The sequence below is a fragment of the Panthera onca genome, chromosome E1, assembly GCF_046562875.1.
Source record: "Panthera onca isolate mPanOnc1 chromosome E1, mPanOnc1 haplotype 2, whole genome shotgun sequence".
Classification (NCBI taxonomy): Eukaryota; Metazoa; Chordata; class Mammalia; order Carnivora; family Felidae; genus Panthera; species Panthera onca.
The window spans coordinates 43,691,414-43,711,058 of NC_138352.1; the positions used below are offsets into that span (position 1 = coordinate 43,691,414).

Consider the following 19,645-nt stretch of genomic DNA (forward strand, 5'->3'; position numbering starts at 1 on the left):
AGAGAGAGAGAGAGAGATCGATCATGAGCTGGGGAGGGACAGAGGATCCAAAGCAGCTCTGTACTGACAGCAAGAGAGCCCTATGCGGGGTTCAAACTCACAAACCGTGAGATCACAACCTTAGCCAAAGTTGGATGCTCAATCAACAAAGCCACTCAGGTGCCCCTCTGCTACATATTATAAAATAATGGCTGATTTATGGAAAAGGCTTTATATAAGTGAGTTGTAAGCTCAACTAGCCATTTTTTTCAAGGAACACTACTTTCATTTAGGGGCGCCTGGGTGGCTCAGTCGGTTAAGTGTCTGAATCTTGATTTTGACTCAGGTTGTGATCTCCCAGTTCGTTAGTTTGAGCCCTGCTCTGCGATCTGCGCTGACAATGGGGAGCCAGCTTGGGATTCTCTGTCTCCCTCTCTCTCTCTCTGCCCCTCCCCTGCTCATGCGCTGGCTCTCTCTCTCACAAAAGAAATAAACTTAAAAAAAAAAATGTGGTGCCTGGGTGGCTCAGTTGGTTGTGCATCCGACTTCAGCTCGGGTCATGATCTCACAGTTTGTGAGTTCGAGCCCCACACTGTGCTCTGTGCTGATAGCTCGGAGCCTGGGGCCTGCTTCAGATTCTGTGTCTCCCTCTCTCTCTGGCCCTCCCCCACTTGTGCCCTCTCTCTGTCTCTCAAAAATGAATAAATGTAAAAAAAAAAAAAAAAAAAAAATTTTTTTTTTTTTTAAATAACTATTGACTGATAAACCTTAGTTAACTAGATTTGGTTATTTGGCAGACTTGGTTATTTAGGTCTCAAAATGAACAAACTGAGTTTGTCATTTTAAGGAAGAATAATAAAATGTGAGCTTTTAAACAAGACTTTGAATTTGGAAAACTGTATCTGCTATAGTAAGCTTCACAGCTTCCCATACTGAAAAGATATTTCTGGTGAGATCACTGGTGATACTAATGAATGTGATTTGTTTTGTTTTTTTTTTTACACTGTAAAACAAATGTGCCAACACTCAGGATCTGCATAATGCCATGAATTGGTATTTTCCAAATGATAAATGATGTTGCAAAATCATGCATAAGTAAAAGATCCATTAGTTATTATGCAGTACAAGGATTTAATTAATATGGCTTCAGATTACACGTGAGAACTAACCTTTAAGAAACTACCATTTGTCAAATTTTGGTGTAGTATCGAAGAGTATCCACAATTACCTGAAAAAGCTACTAAAATACCCTTCCCCTTTCCAACTGCATAGCTACATGAGGCTGGATTTTCTTCACGTACTTCAACTAAGACAATATACACAAAAGACTGACTACAGAGGCAGAGGAGAATCCAGATTATCTTCTATTAAGTTCAACATTGAAGAGATTTGCAAAACTGTACAACAGTGCCACTCTTCTAATTTTTGTTTTGGAAAATACAGTTGATTTCTATAAAAGTATTTTATTTATGTTATATGTACTGGTCTTACTGTTATTTTTTCAATAAATTTAATAGAGCTTGGAGCACCTGGGTGGCTCAGTCAGTTGCATGTCTGACTTTGGCTCAGGTCATGATCTCGCTGGGTTTGTGAGTTCGAGCCCCACGTTGGGCTCTGTGCTGACAGCTCAGAGCCTGGAGCCTCCTTCAGATTCTGTGTCTCCTCCTGTCTCTGCCCCTCCCATGCTCATGCTCTGTCTCTCAATAATAAATAAACGTTAAAAAAATTTTTTTTTAAATAATAAAATAAATAAATAAATTTAATAGAGCTTTAAAATGGCGGGGGGTGTGGGGAACCTGGGTGGCTCAGTTGGTTAAGCGTCCAACTTCAGTTCAGGTCATGATATCACAGTTTGTGAGTTCAAGCCCCCACATTGGGCTCTGTGCTGACAGCTCAGAGCCGAGAGCCTGCTTCGGATTCTGTGTCTCCCTCCCTCTCTGCCCCTCCCCTGCTCATGCTCTGTGTCTGTGTCTCAAAAATAAACAAAACATTAAAAAAACATTTTTCTTAATTTTTCTTTTTCCCTAAAACAGGGGCGCCTCAGTGGCTCTGTCGGTTAAGCATCTGACTTCAGCTCAGGTCATGATCTCAGAGTTCGTGGATTCAAGCCTTGCATCAGGCTCTGTGCTGACAAATCAGAGCCTGGAGCCTGCTTCAGATTCTGTGTCTCCCTCTCTCTCTCTGTCCCTCCCCCACTTGCACTTTTTCAAAAATAAAAACATTAAAAAATTTTTTTTGATATTGCTAAAATAGATATTAGATATAATCCACATAAATAAAAGCACTCTGTGTCCTCAATAATTTTTGAGAGCACAGATGAGTGATGAGACCAAAGTTTAAGAATCAGTCCAGTTACACAAGGCATTAAGGAGAGATAGTATCTCCAATAATCTGAGGTGAACTATATTCCAAGTATATAAGAGATATGAAAAGCACACAGCCATAAATTCATTTACCCTTCTATAAGGGTAAGAAACTATTAATCTGGGACAAGAAACTATTAATTTGGGATATATACTAATAGTAGTGACTCTCTAAAATTTTGGTAACATTAAGTCACAGCCCCTTTCTTCTATATAGACCCTTTCCTTAAAGCTAGTCTGTTTTAGAGAGCAACTGAATTTCATAATAGAACTCAACCAATTTGGGGAACTGTCCTAAAAAAAAGTTGTGTTTTTAAAGCAAAATTCAAGATGATTTAAAGAATGATCCCTTTAGATTGTTTTCCTATTGATTAACTCCTAGTTTTTCAGGAAATTTATTTGGAATTTATTGTATCACTTTCTATTTATACAGCTTGCTAAATGCTTATTTTCTCAAGAACATTCTACCAGACTAAAGCTTAATTTCAATAAATGTGTAATATTTAATCTCATTAATAACTGAAAAATGCCAACTGAAGCAATCTTGTGCTTTTTGCTTACTATAAGAGCAAAATATAATTTTGAGGACAGTTTCTCAGATCAGTGAAAGCACAAGAAAAAACAGCACTCCTATATGTAAAAAGTGGGAGTAAAATGGTAGAATCTTCCTGAATTCACAGAAGGGTTTAAACAGCTCCCCCCCACCCCCCAGCTCTGTATCACACCACCCACCTCATTTTTTTCCTTTGTAGCCCTGCATCACTCCTAAATTTTTTTAAAAAATTAATTTTTTTTTTTTTTTAAGTAATTATCTATCCCATTAATGTATAGGCTTCGTAATAGCAGGAGCCTTACTGACTAGTGTATCTGAGCCTAGGACATCTCCTATCATAGAATAAGTGTTTTAAAAAATCTAATAATTGATAAAGAAGTATTATTTTTATAAAAGTAAACACAAACAAACTTTTTGAAACAACCTATTTGTCCATCAAATCCAAATGATTAAAGACACCATGGGGTACCTTCCATTCATTAAAATACCAAGAAATTTTTTTTTTTTTTAATGTTTATTTTTGAGAAAGACAGAGACAGAATGCAAGTGGGTTAGGGGCAGAGAGAGAGAGGGCGACACAGAATCCAAAGCAGGCTCCAGGCTCTGAGCTGTCAGCACAGAGCCCGACGCGGGGCTCCAATTCACAAGCTGTGAGATCATGACCTGAGCCGAAGTCGGATGCTCAACCGACTGAGCCACCCAGGGGCCCCAAGAAATTTTTAAAAATAATATGGCAGATCCACAAGTAACTAAAATGGAAAGACTGAAGGCACATTAAGTGAAAAAAATAAGCTGTCAAATACATCAGTATTATATTTGTGTGTTGAGAGGAAAAACACATACACATATAAAACTACAGAAAAAACACGGAAAGATAATACCTTATTGGCAAGTAGTCAATTCTAGGAAGAGGTAGTAGAAAGATTAAGAGTGGTCATGGGTAACTTCTGCTCTATTTAGAGGGTTTAGAGGGTTTCTATGACTTCTAGGACTAGAAGGACAGTAAGATGAAGATAGTATCTATCACCAGATCAAAGAAGCCTGGGATGCTGTTACAACATTAGTGGGATCTGCTCAGTGGACCACGGAAGAAGAGGCTATTAATGGGTCGCAGAACTGCTGCTGGAATTGACTCAAAAGAAGGGTGGGGAAATCTGCCAGCTTCTTTCCTCATTTCATGAACCAATCTTTTGTTAGTGCCTACCTTAGCCAAATCCAGAAAACAACTGGGCCTAGTCAAATCATCACTTTAAACTTATACAATGTTATTTGTCATTTATAGCTCAATAAAGCTGGGGGGAAAAAAAAACACCATGTAAAAAGCAAAGGAGCCTAGGAAATGTAATACCCTGCAATACAGAACAGAGTAGGGAAAAGGCAGGGATAGATCTGACAGCAAACTGGCTGACTAGCACAGTCAGTTATCAATGTGTGCCCTACTTCCTATATTCTGTGGCAGCAGATAATACATATGGTGGCTCAAAATCTACTTTAAGTCTTATTGAAGAATTAAATAAGAGAACCTGATTTGAGGGAAGTGGAGGGGAATTAGAAGTACGGAATACAATAGGGGGTGAGGGGTGGGGGTAAAAGATTAGAAACACTGTTACTTCCTAGAGGGGCAAATTTACCAAAACAAGTCATATGTATGGATTATATAAAATTTCATTATATCAATTCCCTCTATGCCTGGGAAGAATTTCTGGAAATATGAGACAAAGTTTTTAAGAAATAAAAGTTCAGCTCAGAGACCAAGAATTAAATTTATACTACCAATCAATATGCATTTTGAGTGTCTTCTTCTAAAATCATTTTTTAAAAAATGTGTATTTATTTTGAGAGTATGCATGTGCGAGTGGAGGAGGGGCTGAAAGAGAGAGAGAGAGAGAGAGAGAGAGAGAGAGAGAGAGAGAGAGAGAGAATGAATCCCAAGCACACTCCACACTGTCAGTGCAGAGCCTGACACAGGGCTCAATCCCACGACCCTGAGATTAAGACCTGAGCCAAAATCAAGAGTTAGACGGTTAACTGACTGAGCCACCCAGGCAGGCATCCCATTCTAAAACCATTTTAGACAAATATACCTAAAACCCACATCTTTCAAAAAGAATAAAACAAAAGTCTAGGTTAGCAACTAAAAAAGAATTGCTGCTTGATAAAAATGCCAATATATGGAAAGAAAAGCCTAACTTCATTTAAGCACTTTACTGGTCTTAGACCAGAAATTGGCAAACTTTTCCTATAAAGGACCAGATGGCAAATATTTTAGGCTCCAGAGGCCATATAGTCTATGTTGCAACTACTCAATTCTGTGAAAGCAGCCATAGCTGACATGTAAATGAACAGGTGTGGCTCTGTTCCAATAAATCTTTATGGACATTAAAATCTGAATTTCATAGAAGTTTCACATGCACAAAATACTCTTTGATTTTTTTTTTTTCCATCTATTTAAAATGTAAAAGTCACTTTCAGCTCACAGGCCATATGAAAACAGGCAGTGAACCTAATGTGACCAATGGATCACAGTTTGCTGATCTCTGGTATCAGACAAATATGTGATGGAGCTCTACATTTTAAGACTAGGTTTGGGTCTTAAAACCACCCAAGTGGCTGTGGTATTTAACCATTTTAAACTGTTAAACAAGAGCTAATCTGTCCATATTTTTATTCCAACCTATCAGCAACAGAAACAAGTTTTTAACAAAGTTGTCAGACATTACACAGTCTCTAACCCAAAGAATCTATGTAAATACATTTAATCTACATAAAAACATACCAAAGCACTTCAGAGTCTGTCACAGTAATCACACAGAGCTAATATAAGAAAAACCTTGGCCCTAACATACAAGTATTCCATTCCTTTGGCTCACATCTGTGACAAAAGAGTGGCCAACTATTAGCTCACAAGTTCTGGTAAGGGATGCCAATGTCATTATTATTATCATTATTATTTTTTACAAGACTGCAAACGCATCTTTCATATTAGAATAAATTAATAAACTTTAGGCAATATAATCTGAAAGCCTCTGATAACCAAATCTCATCAAAGTTTCCAATATATAAATACAATTGCCAAAAGAATTCCAAGTTCATCCATTCTTCTACCAATCTTTAACCAATACAGTCTATTAGAAAGCTTGTACTTTTATAGTACAGCTTCAATCCCTTGCAGAATCGTTTTTTCTGATCTTATTTCAGCATTTCTTTCACATATAATTTGCCCAAAAGGATAAGAAATTTCTGCACAAAACCCAAAACCATATTTACTATAAAAAGAATCGCAGAAACTTTCATCTAGTGTATCATATATCATCTTTTTTATGAGAACCCATGGGAGAAATTTCTCCAGCCCAGTGCCATCTATGAACTCTTTTCAAGAGACTTCTGTGCTTTTACCTTATAGATACTATATATACCACAATCCAGTATAAAATTCTCTTTTATTTAGCTGTAAAACCAAGCCTTCACAGTTCAGCTCTGGTAAGGACTATGGCATACATTTGTATGTACTTGCATAATCAGTTCCAAATTATTAAATTTTTTTCCCCTCAAATTTTCTTTTGAAAACAATCCTAACACACTATGTTTAGGTAAGCTAGCTAAAACTGAGATGTATTCAGTAGCATAAGAAGCTACAACACACAAATATATAGGCATCGATCAACTGGGGGGTTGGGGATACTACCTCAAACAGCTGCAATTTGTTCTTTGTGTTGCTTCTACAAAATCCCAGGATGCTATTTTATCAGGTATCTCTTCTTCAGATAGACCACCTGATGAAGCTGAATATTTCCTCCTAAGATTTGAAATTATAAAATTCTTTAGAATTCATGAAGTTTCCCATAACCGTGAATTAAGCATTAAAATTGAATTTTTAAAGTTTTTAAATTAAAGCCGTACAAACGACTGTTTATACTTTAAACATCTTCTATTTATAAAGTAATTACCAACATGCAATTTTTAAACTTGAAAATGAAAACACATACTTGTTCTGTGCTCTGTTCATATTGCACTCTTGCCAAACTCTATCCACCACATGATTTGCTAATTTTCTGGGTATTTTCCCACCATGGTGGCTAGTACTATCAGAGTTGAAGCCATCAGATACTGAAGAAAATTTGACCCACTTCTGGGCTGACTGAGGATCAACTGAAAACAAACCAAAAAGAATAGGCTATAGGAGAATAAAAGTAGATTTAAAGTAACATTATTTGTGGGGTTTTTTTTGTTTTTTACTTGTTAATTTGTGTTACAACATACTCCACTGTTATCTGGTAGGTCTACTTATATTTTGAAGCAAAAAAGCATGTTCCTTTATTTAAAACACAGAAAGCTAAAAATCTGAACAGAGGATGTAAACTTGATGGTAGTGTTATATCAGTGTTGACTTCCTGACTTTGAGGATTAAATGGTAGTTATATAGGACAGTGTTCCTACATTTGGGAAATACAGAGTACTTAGGCTAATGGGGCATCATGTCTGTAGCTCATTCTCAAATGGTTCAGAAAAAGACCAATGATAATGAATGTATACATACAAAAAGGGTGATGGAACAAATGTTTACAGTTTGGGAATCTGAATGAGGGAGTTCTTTGTATTGTACATGCAAACTCTTCAATAAGTCTCAAATTACTTCAAAACAATTTTTTAAATGTTGATGTATTCAAAATAACAGATATGTAACTAGTGCTAATCAAACAGATCAGTACAATACCTGTTTGGACTTCCTCAGGAGATGTAGGTGGTGTAAGAGTAACTGAAGACATAGCAGGATCTCTTGTGGAAGCAGGCACTTGGTGGACACCCAAGCAAGAAGCTGAACAATGAGAGGATCCCACAGAGCTAGGAGTGGGAATGTCTGACTGAGGGACTAGAACAAAGCATGCTGGGTAGATCATTCGGACACCAGCTGAAAGGCAAAAATAATAGGCAAGAAAATCAATTACCACTGTGATTGTAGTGGGATTAGTTTCACTCAAAAGTACTGTAATGGAAAAGTACATATGATTATATAATGTTTAAATAAAATTAAAATATATTTAATATATTTTTATAAACATATGCTCCTTTTGGCATAAAGTTTTTCTGGAATAAACCAGGAGAAGCTCTTAATACCTTCAATGGTTACCTTCAGTAACCTAGAAGAAACTTAGAAGAAAGCAGCTTTCTCTTTTCATTTTTGGATTTTCTAACCATGAGTATTACTTTTAAATCTTTACTTGCAAATCTGACAAATTATATTGTGTATTACTTTTAAAGAATTTTTAAGTTTAACAACAGGTAATCTGGGCACTCAATAATGGACCAGGGGCACATGGGAGGCTTGTTCAGTTAAGCTTCCAACTTTGGTTCAGGTCGTGATCTCATGGTTCATGAGTTCAAGCCCCATGTCAGGCTCTGCACTGACAGCACAGAGCCTGCTTTGGATTTTCTATCTCCTTTCTCTGTACCTCCCCCACTTATTCTCACTCTCTCAAAAATAAACATTAAAAAAAGGAATTATGGGCCATCTTCTGCTTTCTTCTTTATATATCTCTTTTTATGAAAACCTAATATGTTTATGCTTTGTTTCTGGTTTTGTCACAACTACTCTGGCAGAAATGCATTTATTGAAATTCAATACTGGTATTCTTTTTATTTAAAAAACTCAAGGCAATTTTCATATACATAACATTCCCATAAGACTCCATTAAACACTGTTGCAAACTCTAATACTAATTATCTGCTCAATTATACATTCTCCACAACCTCCCATCTTTATCCCATTGTTAGGCTTGGCTGTGTGACCTGCATGCAATATAGACCAGACTCCAACAGAAGCTTAAAACAGAAGCAGCCTCTCTTTTTTTCTGCCCTTTGCCTCAAGATTAGCATGTCCCAAATATAGCTTATCTTGTTAATCTGGGTCCCTTAAATGAGAAGACACAGGGTAGAGTCAATATGAAAAGAGTTGACCCGGGCAGAGCAGATCAAACCCACAAGTTCTTTAGGTACATTTTCTACCTTTTAAAAGTTATCAGAGGCAACAGTTTTAAGAAATGTGAAAATACTACATAACACAGGTTGTCAACTTTCCAGCTTCCAAATGTTATTTATTCACAATTATTTTCTTTGCAATGATAAGCTCTGCAAGCTTACCTCTAGGTGAAATATGTTTCCTTGCCCCAATGACTTTGGCATGGCAAAGTGACTAGTTCTGCCTAATGGAGTGTGAGCAAATGTAACATACATCATATCCTAGCAGAAGCTTTAAATACACTTACATGATACACTCAGTCCTTATTATTCCTCTGTTCTTGTAAGAACAGCATGTCCCAGATACTGGGTACTCATTGAACCTAGGTTGCAGAATGAGAAGATACAAGGAGCCAAACCACAACCAAGCTGCAGTCTTTATGTAATGTGAGGAGAAAATAAAGGAGAAATAAATGTTTAATGTTGAAAGCCACTGAGGTATATGAATTGTTTATTATTCAACAAAATCTAATACATATAGTCACATATTTTTCCCTTAGAATTAATACTCAGAATCCATACCAACAAGAACTTCTACTGCAGCTAAAGAATCATCTTCCCAATCCATATCTTCCTGTTTTTCTTCAGACATCTCCTTTAAGCAAGATGAGATAGGATAGAACTGTTTCCATTCACCAATCAATTTTTTTGTAGCTGAATCAGACATCTTGAATGCTTGTCCTGTGAGTGTGCCATTTAGTCCAAATGGGCTTAAGATTACTAGAAACCCAAGAGACATGAAGTAAGTAACTAAAGACTGTTACACCAAATAAGATCACACAGAATAGTCTGACAAGTAATTGTGCAATTCTAAAAAAGAAAAGGAAACCCAAAATGATCATTCCAGAGAAAATTCACTGTATTTCATTATTGTGAAGATAAACCACAATATTGAATTTATTATAAAATCTTAAAATTTAGGGGTGCCTGGGTGGCTCAGTCGGTTGAGTGTCTGACTTCGGCTCAGGTCATGATCTCACGGTTCGTGAGTTTGAGCCCCGCATCAGGCTCTGTACTGACGGCTCGGAGCCTGGAGCCTGCTTCAGATTCTGTGTCTCCCTCTCTCTCTGCCCCTTCCCTGCTCGTGCTCTGTCTTTCTCTGTCTCTCAACAATGAATAAACGTTAAAAAAAAATTTTTTTTTTAATTTTAAATCTTAAAATTTCGTTCACTCAAAAATCTCACATAGATAGAATTTCAACATGAGTTGCGGATATATGTACATCCTTCAACTTCTCTTGATTTCTACTAAGAAAGCAATTTGAGAAAACAAAATAATGTGTGTGTACACTTATTATGTTCTGCCATGTAAATTTTAAAAAAGGAAATACTAGGCTTAGAATTAAACAAGAACACACTGCCAGTCCTTAAAAATAAATCAGCAATTGTGTATAAATATTATTAAAGTCCCTGTGTACCAACATTAAAAATGGCTTATGTGACTGCAAACAAAAGATGAACTTGAAAACATGAACATGTATATCTGCTAAATGCTATTTAAAAGAACACTTTAAAATATACTATCATTCATGCACAAAAATTTTTTCAAATAATATTTGTATTAAAAAACTTGCTTCATTGACTTGTTTTCACGGACTTAAAACTCTAATACGGAAGAAGAAAATAAACTACATTAGAATCATCGCTAGGCTAAAGATCAGGGGAATTCTCATTAATTCCAAAATTTAAGATTACCAACTATAATAAGAATTTTCCTGAGACAAATGAAATATCTAAGCCAATAAAATAATCTACCTTGAAATGGACTATTAGACTGTTGAGCAAGGGTGATATGCTCTTCACTAAGAAGGTATACAGGTTGATGTTGGTTAATTTCCACACTGGTACAAACATTGCTGTCTCCATGCAAGAAAAAGGTGAAAGAGCAGGACAAGTGTTCACTAATAAAGAAGAAAAAGTTATATTTTAGTGATGATTAATAGCCAAAAAATAAGTTAACTTGCTTTTCTTTATTAATAAGTTATACTACAAAAACGCACATTCTCTTTAACCCAGAAATTCTACTTCATCATCTGAAGGGGAGAAAAAAAACAAAACAAAAAAACATCACAGATATGAGCCAAGATTTAGTTTTAAGAAATGTTCTTCATAGCACTGTTTACAGTAGAAAGAACTAAATAAAGGAATCAGTAAACAAGTCAGGTACACCCACACATACCATTATAATATAGCCACCAAAATAAGTATAGGTGGAGTAAAAGGGGAGTGAGTTTAATGGAAAGGACAGGCTACCAAAATGGTATAATCTCAATTTTTTAAGAAAGGTTCCCTCGGTGAAAAAAAATCTAGGCGTGCAATAGAATTAAGGATGACCTAATTTTTATTTTTATTTTCTCTTCTATATGAGAAATTAAATACAACTATATTTTCTCATTTTTTTATTTCTGAAATTGGGCTGCATACCATTAGTCAAGCATTTAATGTACTGCCCTCCCCTGACCCCCAATGATAAGGTACTTTAAAGCCATGATGGGTCTCACAATTGAAGGCATCCTAGAATCAAAGTTATATGCAGAACATCTTATGATATTTAGATATGGCTGGTAAAATGAAAGTTCCCAAGAGGAAAGCACATGTATCCTTATGATAAAACTTAGAAAGGTCAAATGGCCCAGAAGAGGAGACTGTACATTAAGAAGAATCCACTTTTCTTATTTCTTCTCCACACATTTATCTTAAGAATTTGTCTTAAAGAACTAGTTCTTTAAAATATAAGCATTAATAAACTAAAAACCTGTTGTATATTTCTGTAAACCCTCTTGAATTATTTCTGGACAAGTCAAGGACACAATAAATTAAGTTATATTAAAAGTAATAATAGAGCTAAGAAAGTGGGAAAACAAAAAGTCAGAAGGAGGTGAAGAGTAACGCAGAGCTGATAATTTCTTCATTACACACACACACACACACACACACACACACACACACACACACAATGGAGGCAAAAGATTGTCTGAAGCTGATAAAAATAGCAAGAAACTGAAATTTAAGCATATCACTCAAGTTAAAAAGATAACCAACAGAAAAACTGACAAAAATACAGCTAATAAAGCAAATCATCTTTCATGGTAAAGAATCAGATACTGTCTAAAGTTAGTTAATCAAGGCCTAGAGGTACAAGCATCGCTGGAATTATGGCAGTAACCACCAGAAGTAGTAAGCAAAAAAGTTAAAACACGAAAAATAGAAAACTAAACCTGGTTACTTCTAGGGAATTGTACTGTTTAAATTATATTAATTTTACCTTCTTAAAAATTATGAATTCTACAATGATTACTGTATCTTTCCCCACCCCAGTAGCTTCTGTTGCTTTTTTTTTTAAAAACAAATTTATTTTTGGAATAACTTTAAGTTTACTGAAAAGCTGCAAAAGTATCACAAAGAGTTGTCATATACCCTTTACCCAGTTTGCCCTAAAGTTAAACATTTCACAGAATCATGCTACATTTGTCAAGCAGGTAATTAACACCAGTACATTAATTCCAGTCATTTTGGATTTTCCACTTATGGCATTTTTCCTTTTCAGGATCCAATCCAAGATACCACACTGCATTTAACCTCCCTCCCCTGCCTTACTGATAAAGCCAAACAGTTTTTTAACAGGAAATAAAAGTATCTGAACTATTTTAATAAATATATTAAACTTGTTTCTCATCTGACTGAAAGACTAATCCTATTGGAACAGTTACTGCTTGAGTAATTACAAAGCCTACAGACATTTGCTTTGGAGTAAGAGTAAAATCTAAAATAATCACCAAGATAAGAGTCTTAACTAATAACTTTGAGAACTGTCCTTCCAAAGGCAGACCGTTGCTAATGCCCATTTAAAGTAAACTCAATTTTATTACTGCTTTCCAGCAGTATTTTCCAGCACTGGTAAGGTACCTATACTGTAAAACATACAAAAAACCTACCAAACATAAACCTAACTCCAAATGCTTAAAGCACCCACCCACATTCAAAAGAACTCTGCATTAAACTTAGTTTAATATTCAGATCTAAGCTACCAAGTGAAAGCAAGTATTATTCCTTTATTCAACAAATATTTTATGGCTAAGCACATGGCACTATGCTAAGCACACATTTAAGTTATGCTAAGTGCTATAAAAAAAGGTACAAGATGCTATGAGAATGTCTTAAGACCTAGATAATGAAAATAAACTTTAATTCCTATGCAGAAAAGAATCAACTTGGTACCCTGGGTAACAACATAAAAGTTATTCTTATGTTTCATGGTACCGATTTCTTCCCCAACCTCATCTCTTTACTAGTCTTCCTTTATAATACTTTCCCTTCTCCCTCAACTGGTCTCTCTGCAGTTCCTTAAATATACCAGGCCTTTATACCTACTGTTACTCAATCTGAAACACTCTACACATCTACATTCACCTTCATTAGGTTTTTTGTTCAGATACCTCATAGGTGCAATCTTCACTGACCACCCTACTTTAAACTGACCCACAATTCCTCTTCTGGGATTGATTTTGTTTGGCTAAGAAATCACAATCTAACGTGTTACACAGTTTATTTATTTCTTATAGTCGTCCCAGAACATAAGCTCTAAAGGAGGAAGAATTTGTCTCCTTTGTTCAATGTTGTATCCTCAGATTTCAGAATAGGTCCTTAACACATAGTAGGTATGCACTAAATACTATAGGATAAATTCTGTATCTGAGCTACTTATTTCTTTTTTAAAAATATTTATTTTGAGGGAGAGAAAGAGCACGTGAGGGAGGGGCAAGGAGAGATGGAGAGATAGAGAGATAGAATCCCAAGCAGGCTCCACACTGTCAGCACAGACGGACACAGGGCTCCAACTCACGAACCACAAGATCCTGACTTGAACCGAAATCAAGAGTCAGAGGCTTAACCGACTGAGACAGCCAGGCATCTCCTGAACCACTCATTTCTAATCAAACATTCCTTTTCTTACCAAGTCTCTACCTATATAGCTGTCCAAGCCAGACATGTAAATCACACTAAACTTTTCTTTTTTCCTAAACTCCCTATAATTAACTAAACCATCAGCAATTCCTACTGATTCTATTTCTTTAAGTATCTATGATTTGTCAATTGTCTTTTTAAGCTCTGAATAACTATTAAAATCTCTAATTTATCTTTTCACTGCTGCCAGCAATCTTCCTAAAAATTAATTCTGATCACATAACTGGCAGGCTCAAAATCAATAGTTCCCCAATGCCTTAAGGACAGAAAACAACAACAAAAAAACACCTTAGCACAGCACTTTAGACCCTTCAGAATCTGATCCTTGCCTAACTCTCCAGGCAGAGGTATTTAATCCACTAAGAACCCCTCCTTTGTTTACCCTGAATTCCTCCCGACTTCTTCATCATTCTCCAACACTCCTTTAAACATTATCTCTGTGTTCCTATAATAGTCTATGCTTATCATAGTATTTATTGTAACACTACTATTACTTATTTAACTAATTGAATTCCTGCCATGTTGTAAATTCCTTGATAGAAAAACTGTAACTTTAATATTTGTAGAAAATTGAGTTATTGGTCCCAATTCTTCACTCCTCTTTCATTTCTTCAATCACAGTAAAAAACACAACATAAAATGTATCATCTTAACCATTTTTAAGTGTGCTGTTCAGTAATGTTAAATATATTCCTATCATTCTGAATTAGATCTCCAGAACTTTTCATTATGTAAATCTGAAATTACACCCATTAAACAACAATTCCCTCTTTTTACATCATCTCAGTCCCTGGCAATCACCATTCCACTTTCTGTTTCTACAAATTTGAGTACTTTTCTTTTTTTAAGAAGGCTCCACACGCAGAGTGAAGCCCAACGTGGGGCTTGAACTCATAACCCTGAGATCAAGACCTGAGCTGAGATCAAGAGTTGGACACTTAACCAAGCAAGCCACTCAGGCACCCAGAATTTGACTACTTTAGATCTACTTCATGTAAGTAGAGTCATACAGTTTTTGTCTTTGTGACTGGCTTTTTTCACTTAGCATTAATATCAAGGTTGATACATGGTGTAGCATGTGACAGGATTCCTTTCCTTTTACATGGTAAATAAAAATCCACTGTGTACATAACACATTTTGCTTAACCATTCATCCATCAATGGACATTTGGGTTGTTTCTACCTCTTGGCTATTGGGAAAAGCGCTGCTATGAACATGGGTGTGCAAATCTCTTCAAGATCCTGCTTTCCTGTAGTCATCAAGATAGTATGGTACTGGCACAAAAACAGACACATAGATTAATGGAACAAAATAGAAAACAAAAAATGGACCCAAACTATATGGTCAACTAATCTTCGGCAAAGCCAGAAAGAATATGCAATGGAAAAAAGACAGTCTCTTCAACAAAAGGTGTTGGGATTGGTGGACAACAACATACAGAAGAATGAAAATGGAACATTTTCTTACACCATACACAAAAATAAATTCAAAAGGGATGAAAGACCTAAATGTGAGACAGGAAACCATCAAAATCCTAGAGAACATAGGCAGCAACCTCTCTGACACTGGCCATAGCAATCTCTTACTAGACACATCTCCAGAGGCAAGCAACACAAAAGCAAAAATGAACTACTGGGACTTCATCAAGACAAAAAATCTTCTGCACAGTGAAGAAAACAATCAAAAAAACTAAAAGGTAACTGTTCAGAATGGGAGGAGATATTTGCAAACAATATATTGGATAAAGGGTTAGTATCCAAAATCTATAAAGAACTTATCAAACTCAACACCTAAAAAAAACAAATAATTCAGTTAAGAAATGGGCAGAACAGGGCACCTGGGTGGCTCAGTCAAACATCTGGCTTCGACTCAGGTCATGATCTCACAGTTCATGAGTTTGAGTCCCACATCAGAAGAGCTCGAGTCCCTCTTCAGGTGAGCCCTGCTTCGCTCTTTTTCATTCTTTCTCTCCACCCCCCTCCACCCAGGACTCTCATCTCTCTGCCCCTCACTCACTTGTGCTCTCAAAAAAAAGGAGGGGGGGGGGGGTGCAGAACACATGAACAGACATTTTTCCATAAAAGACATACAGATGGCTAACAGACACATGAAGAGATGCTCACCATCACTCATCATCAGGGAAATACAAATCAAAACTACAATGAGGATCATCTCACACCTGTAAGAGTAGCTAAAATTAACAACACAGGAAACAACAGATGTTGGCAAGGATGCAGAGAAAGACAAACCCTCTTACACTACTGGTGGGAATGCATACTGGGGCAGCCACTCTGGAAAACAGTGTGGAGGTTCCTCAAAAAGTTAAAAATAGAACTATCCTACAATCTAGCAATGGCACTACTAGGTATCTACCCAACAGACACAAAAATACTAATTCAGAAGACACACCTCAATGTTTACAGCAGCATTATCAACAATAGCCAACTATGGAAAGAGCCCAAATAGCCATCTACTGATGAATGGATAAAGATATGGTTTATACATATATACAATGGAATATTACTCAGCCATGGAAAACAAGAATGAAACCTTGCCGTTTGCAATGATGTGGATGAAGCTAGAGTGTGTTATGCTAAGTGAACTAAGTCAAAGAAAAATACCGTATGATTTCCCTCATGTAGAATTTAAGAAACAAAACAGGTGAACATAGGGGGAAAAAAAGAAAGGCAAAACATAAAACAGACTCAGCTACAGAGAATAAACTGAGGATTGCTAGAGGGGAAGTGGGTGGGGGAATGGGCTAAATGGGTGATGGGTATTAAAGAGGGCACTTGTCATGATGAGCAATGGGTGTTAAATGTGAGAAATCACTGAATTATACTCTTGAAACAAATATTACACTACATGTTAACTAACTAGAATTTAAATAAAAACTTGAAAAAGAAAAAAGACAAGATCCTGCTTTCAATTCTCTTAGAAGTAGTATTACTGGATCATATAGTTCTATTCTTAATTTTTTGAGGAACCTCCATAAGGTTTTCCAGAGCAGTTGTAGCATTTTACAATCCCACCAAGAGTGCACCAAGGGTTCCTATTTCTCTACCCTCACTAACCTTTGTGATTTTTTTTTTTAATAGTAGCCATCCTAGCAGATGTGAGGTGGTATCTCATTGTGGTTTTGACTTGCATTTCTCGAATTTGTAATGTTGACCATCTTTTTTTTTTTTTTTTCAATATGCTTATTGACCCTCTGTATATCTTCAAAATGTCTTTTCAAGCCTTTTGCCCATTTTTAAATTGGGTTACTTGACTTTTTGTTGTTGAGTTGTAGTTCTTCATACATGCTGGATATTAATGCCTTAACGGATATATGATTTGCAAACATTTTCTCCCAATCCATAAATTGCCTTTTCACTGATTATGTCCACTGATGCACAAAGGTATTTAAGTTTGATATATTTCAGTTGTCTATGTTTGCTTTTGCTGCCTATGCTTTTGATGTCATAACCAGGAAATCATTAGCAAATCTGAAGTCATAAAGCTTTCTCCCTATTTTCTTCTACAAGTTTTATTGTTTTAGGTCTTATTTAGATTTTTAATCCATTTTGAGTTCATTTTTGTATGTAATGTAAGATAAAGGCGAACTTAATTCTTTTACCTGTGGATACTAAGTTGTCTCACTGCTCTTTTCCCCAGAGTGGTACTGCCACCCTTGCAAAGATCATTTGAATACATACATACAAGCTTATTTCTGGACTTTCTATTCCATTGATTTACATGTCTGTATGCTAGGACCACACTGGGTTTTTTTTGTTTTAAAATTTGTTAATGTTTATTTATTTTTGAGCATGAGCCAGGGAGGAGCAGAGAGAGAGGGAAACACAGAATCCAAAGCAGGCTCTAGGCTGTCAGCACAGAGCTCGACACAGATCTCGAATCCACAAACTGAGATCATGACCTGAGATGAAATCAGATGCTTAACCGACTGAGCCACCCAGGCGTCCCAATACCACACTGTTTTGATTACTATAGCTTTGTAATAGGTTTTGCTCACCCTTTTTTTGTTTTTAAAGATTTTATTTTTAAGTAATCTTTAAACCCAAATGTGGGGCTCAACTCACAACCACAAGATCAAGAGTCGCGTGCCTCACCAACTAAGCCAGCCAGGGACTCCACTCACCCTCTTTTATCCAGGCTCTTTGGTGTGACATTGTAGTTCCTCCCATTAGAGGTGAAATATACCTCCCCAACCTGACTCAGGCTTGCTTTGTACTTGCTTTGGCAAGCAGAAGCTTAAAACATGCATATGCAGTCTGGATTGCCCTCCAGTGCTTCTTTCATTCCCATGAGAATTATATAAAATATACCTCTACCCAACCTGCAGTTCACAGTGTGGACTAGACTGGCTAACCCCTAGCTGACAAGCAGGCACGTTACTGAAAACACAGAACTGCTGTTACACCTCCATGTTTTGGGGGTGGTTTGTTACACAGCAATGGCCAATACAGAAATTGGAACCAAAAGTGAGGTGCTACCATGACAGAAATCTAAATATGTGGCACTAACTTTAGGATGAGATTAGCAAGGAACACGACACTGAAAACTGATGAAGAAATTATTTTAGGGGGCTGGGAAAATGATGACCCATGTTATGTAATGGAGAAATACATCATAGAACTGTTGCCTGAAATAATCTAGAAGACAGAAAATATACCTAATGAATTTAAAGAGTTGGGAGAACACATCAAGTCAAAATGTAATTTGATTGTTACTAGCTATACTTCATAAGGTACTAAAAGACAGAGATAAGCTCAGGAAAAAACCTGATGGTTTGCAAGCATAATTTATAAAGATACAGACAACCCAGAAACTGTAGGCTAGAAAAAAATACTATTCATCAACAAAGTGATGGTGTGGCCTATATATAACACTGCTTCAAAGAAAACACAAGATCAAGAGTGTGATTCTAATACCCTTTGTTAAAAATACATGATTCTTGATACCAGTTGAAACATTAAGATTTTTAAATATCACTCCTAGGCCTCAATACATTTTTCTCAAAGAAGGTATCTAAAGTAAACAAGTATTTATGCAATATTTTGTTACTATATGTGGGAATACATAGATAGCTATATTTGTACTTTTCTTTCTTTGTCCTCTTTCCTGACACAGTTCTTCTATAATTGTTAAGGCTGAGTAATAGGGCATATAAATATAATTTCTAAACAGCATTTTTGTCTTAGCCAACCATTAATGTTTAATTTCTGAGAGAGATTGGCCCATTTTAAAACAGGCAGATAATTTTCAAAGCATTTCTCTCTCTAAACAATAAAAAAAGGACAAAATGCTAAAAAAAAAAAAAAAAAACTTAAGAAAATTCATATTCAACTGGTTAGAATGACTATATATATATTTTTTTACCATTACAAGGTTTTTTGTTTTTTGGTTTTTTAAATTTTTTAAATTATTTAATTTAAGATAAAAATAAATATTTTTGAGAGAAGGGGTGGGGGGTGTAGAGAGAGAGGGAGACAGAATCCAAAGCAGACTCCAGGCTCTGAGCTGTCAGCATAGAGCCCAACGTGGGGCTTGAACCCACGAACCATGAGATCATGACCTGAGCCGAAGTCAGACACTTAACTGACAGAGCCACCCAGGCGGCCCATTTTTGGTTTTTTTTGTTTTTTGTTTTTTGTTTTTTTTTTTTTACGGGATTTTTCAGGAAACTTTAGAAGACAAATATTTCTCAATAAATGAGACAAAATTTAAGAGTTTACTGGGGAATTACTAAGAATACTTACATCAAAAA

At 36.1% G+C, this 19,645-nt stretch overlaps 1 protein-coding gene across 3 annotated transcripts in view; it reads right to left on the reverse strand.

Annotated features, from left to right (window-relative positions):
* The window catches only part of MED13 (mediator complex subunit 13), a 108,765-nt gene that overhangs the window by 65,241 nt on the left and 23,879 nt on the right, over window positions 1-19,645 (reverse strand). For all 3 annotated transcript variants that reach the window (XR_013552026.2, XM_078437376.2, XM_078437377.2), the window contains 5 exons: window positions 10,665-10,810; window positions 9,433-9,630; window positions 7,610-7,804; window positions 6,882-7,044; window positions 6,581-6,691 (listed from right to left, as the gene is read on the reverse strand). Coding sequence is in view for 2 of the 3 variants with exons in the window: in XM_078437376.2 (XP_078293502.2) it covers window positions 6,581-6,691; window positions 6,882-7,044; window positions 7,610-7,804; window positions 9,433-9,630; window positions 10,665-10,810 (813 nt within the window). In the remaining variant the exon portion in view is untranslated. The remainder of the gene's footprint in view (window positions 1-6,580; window positions 6,692-6,881; window positions 7,045-7,609; window positions 7,805-9,432; window positions 9,631-10,664; window positions 10,811-19,645) is intronic.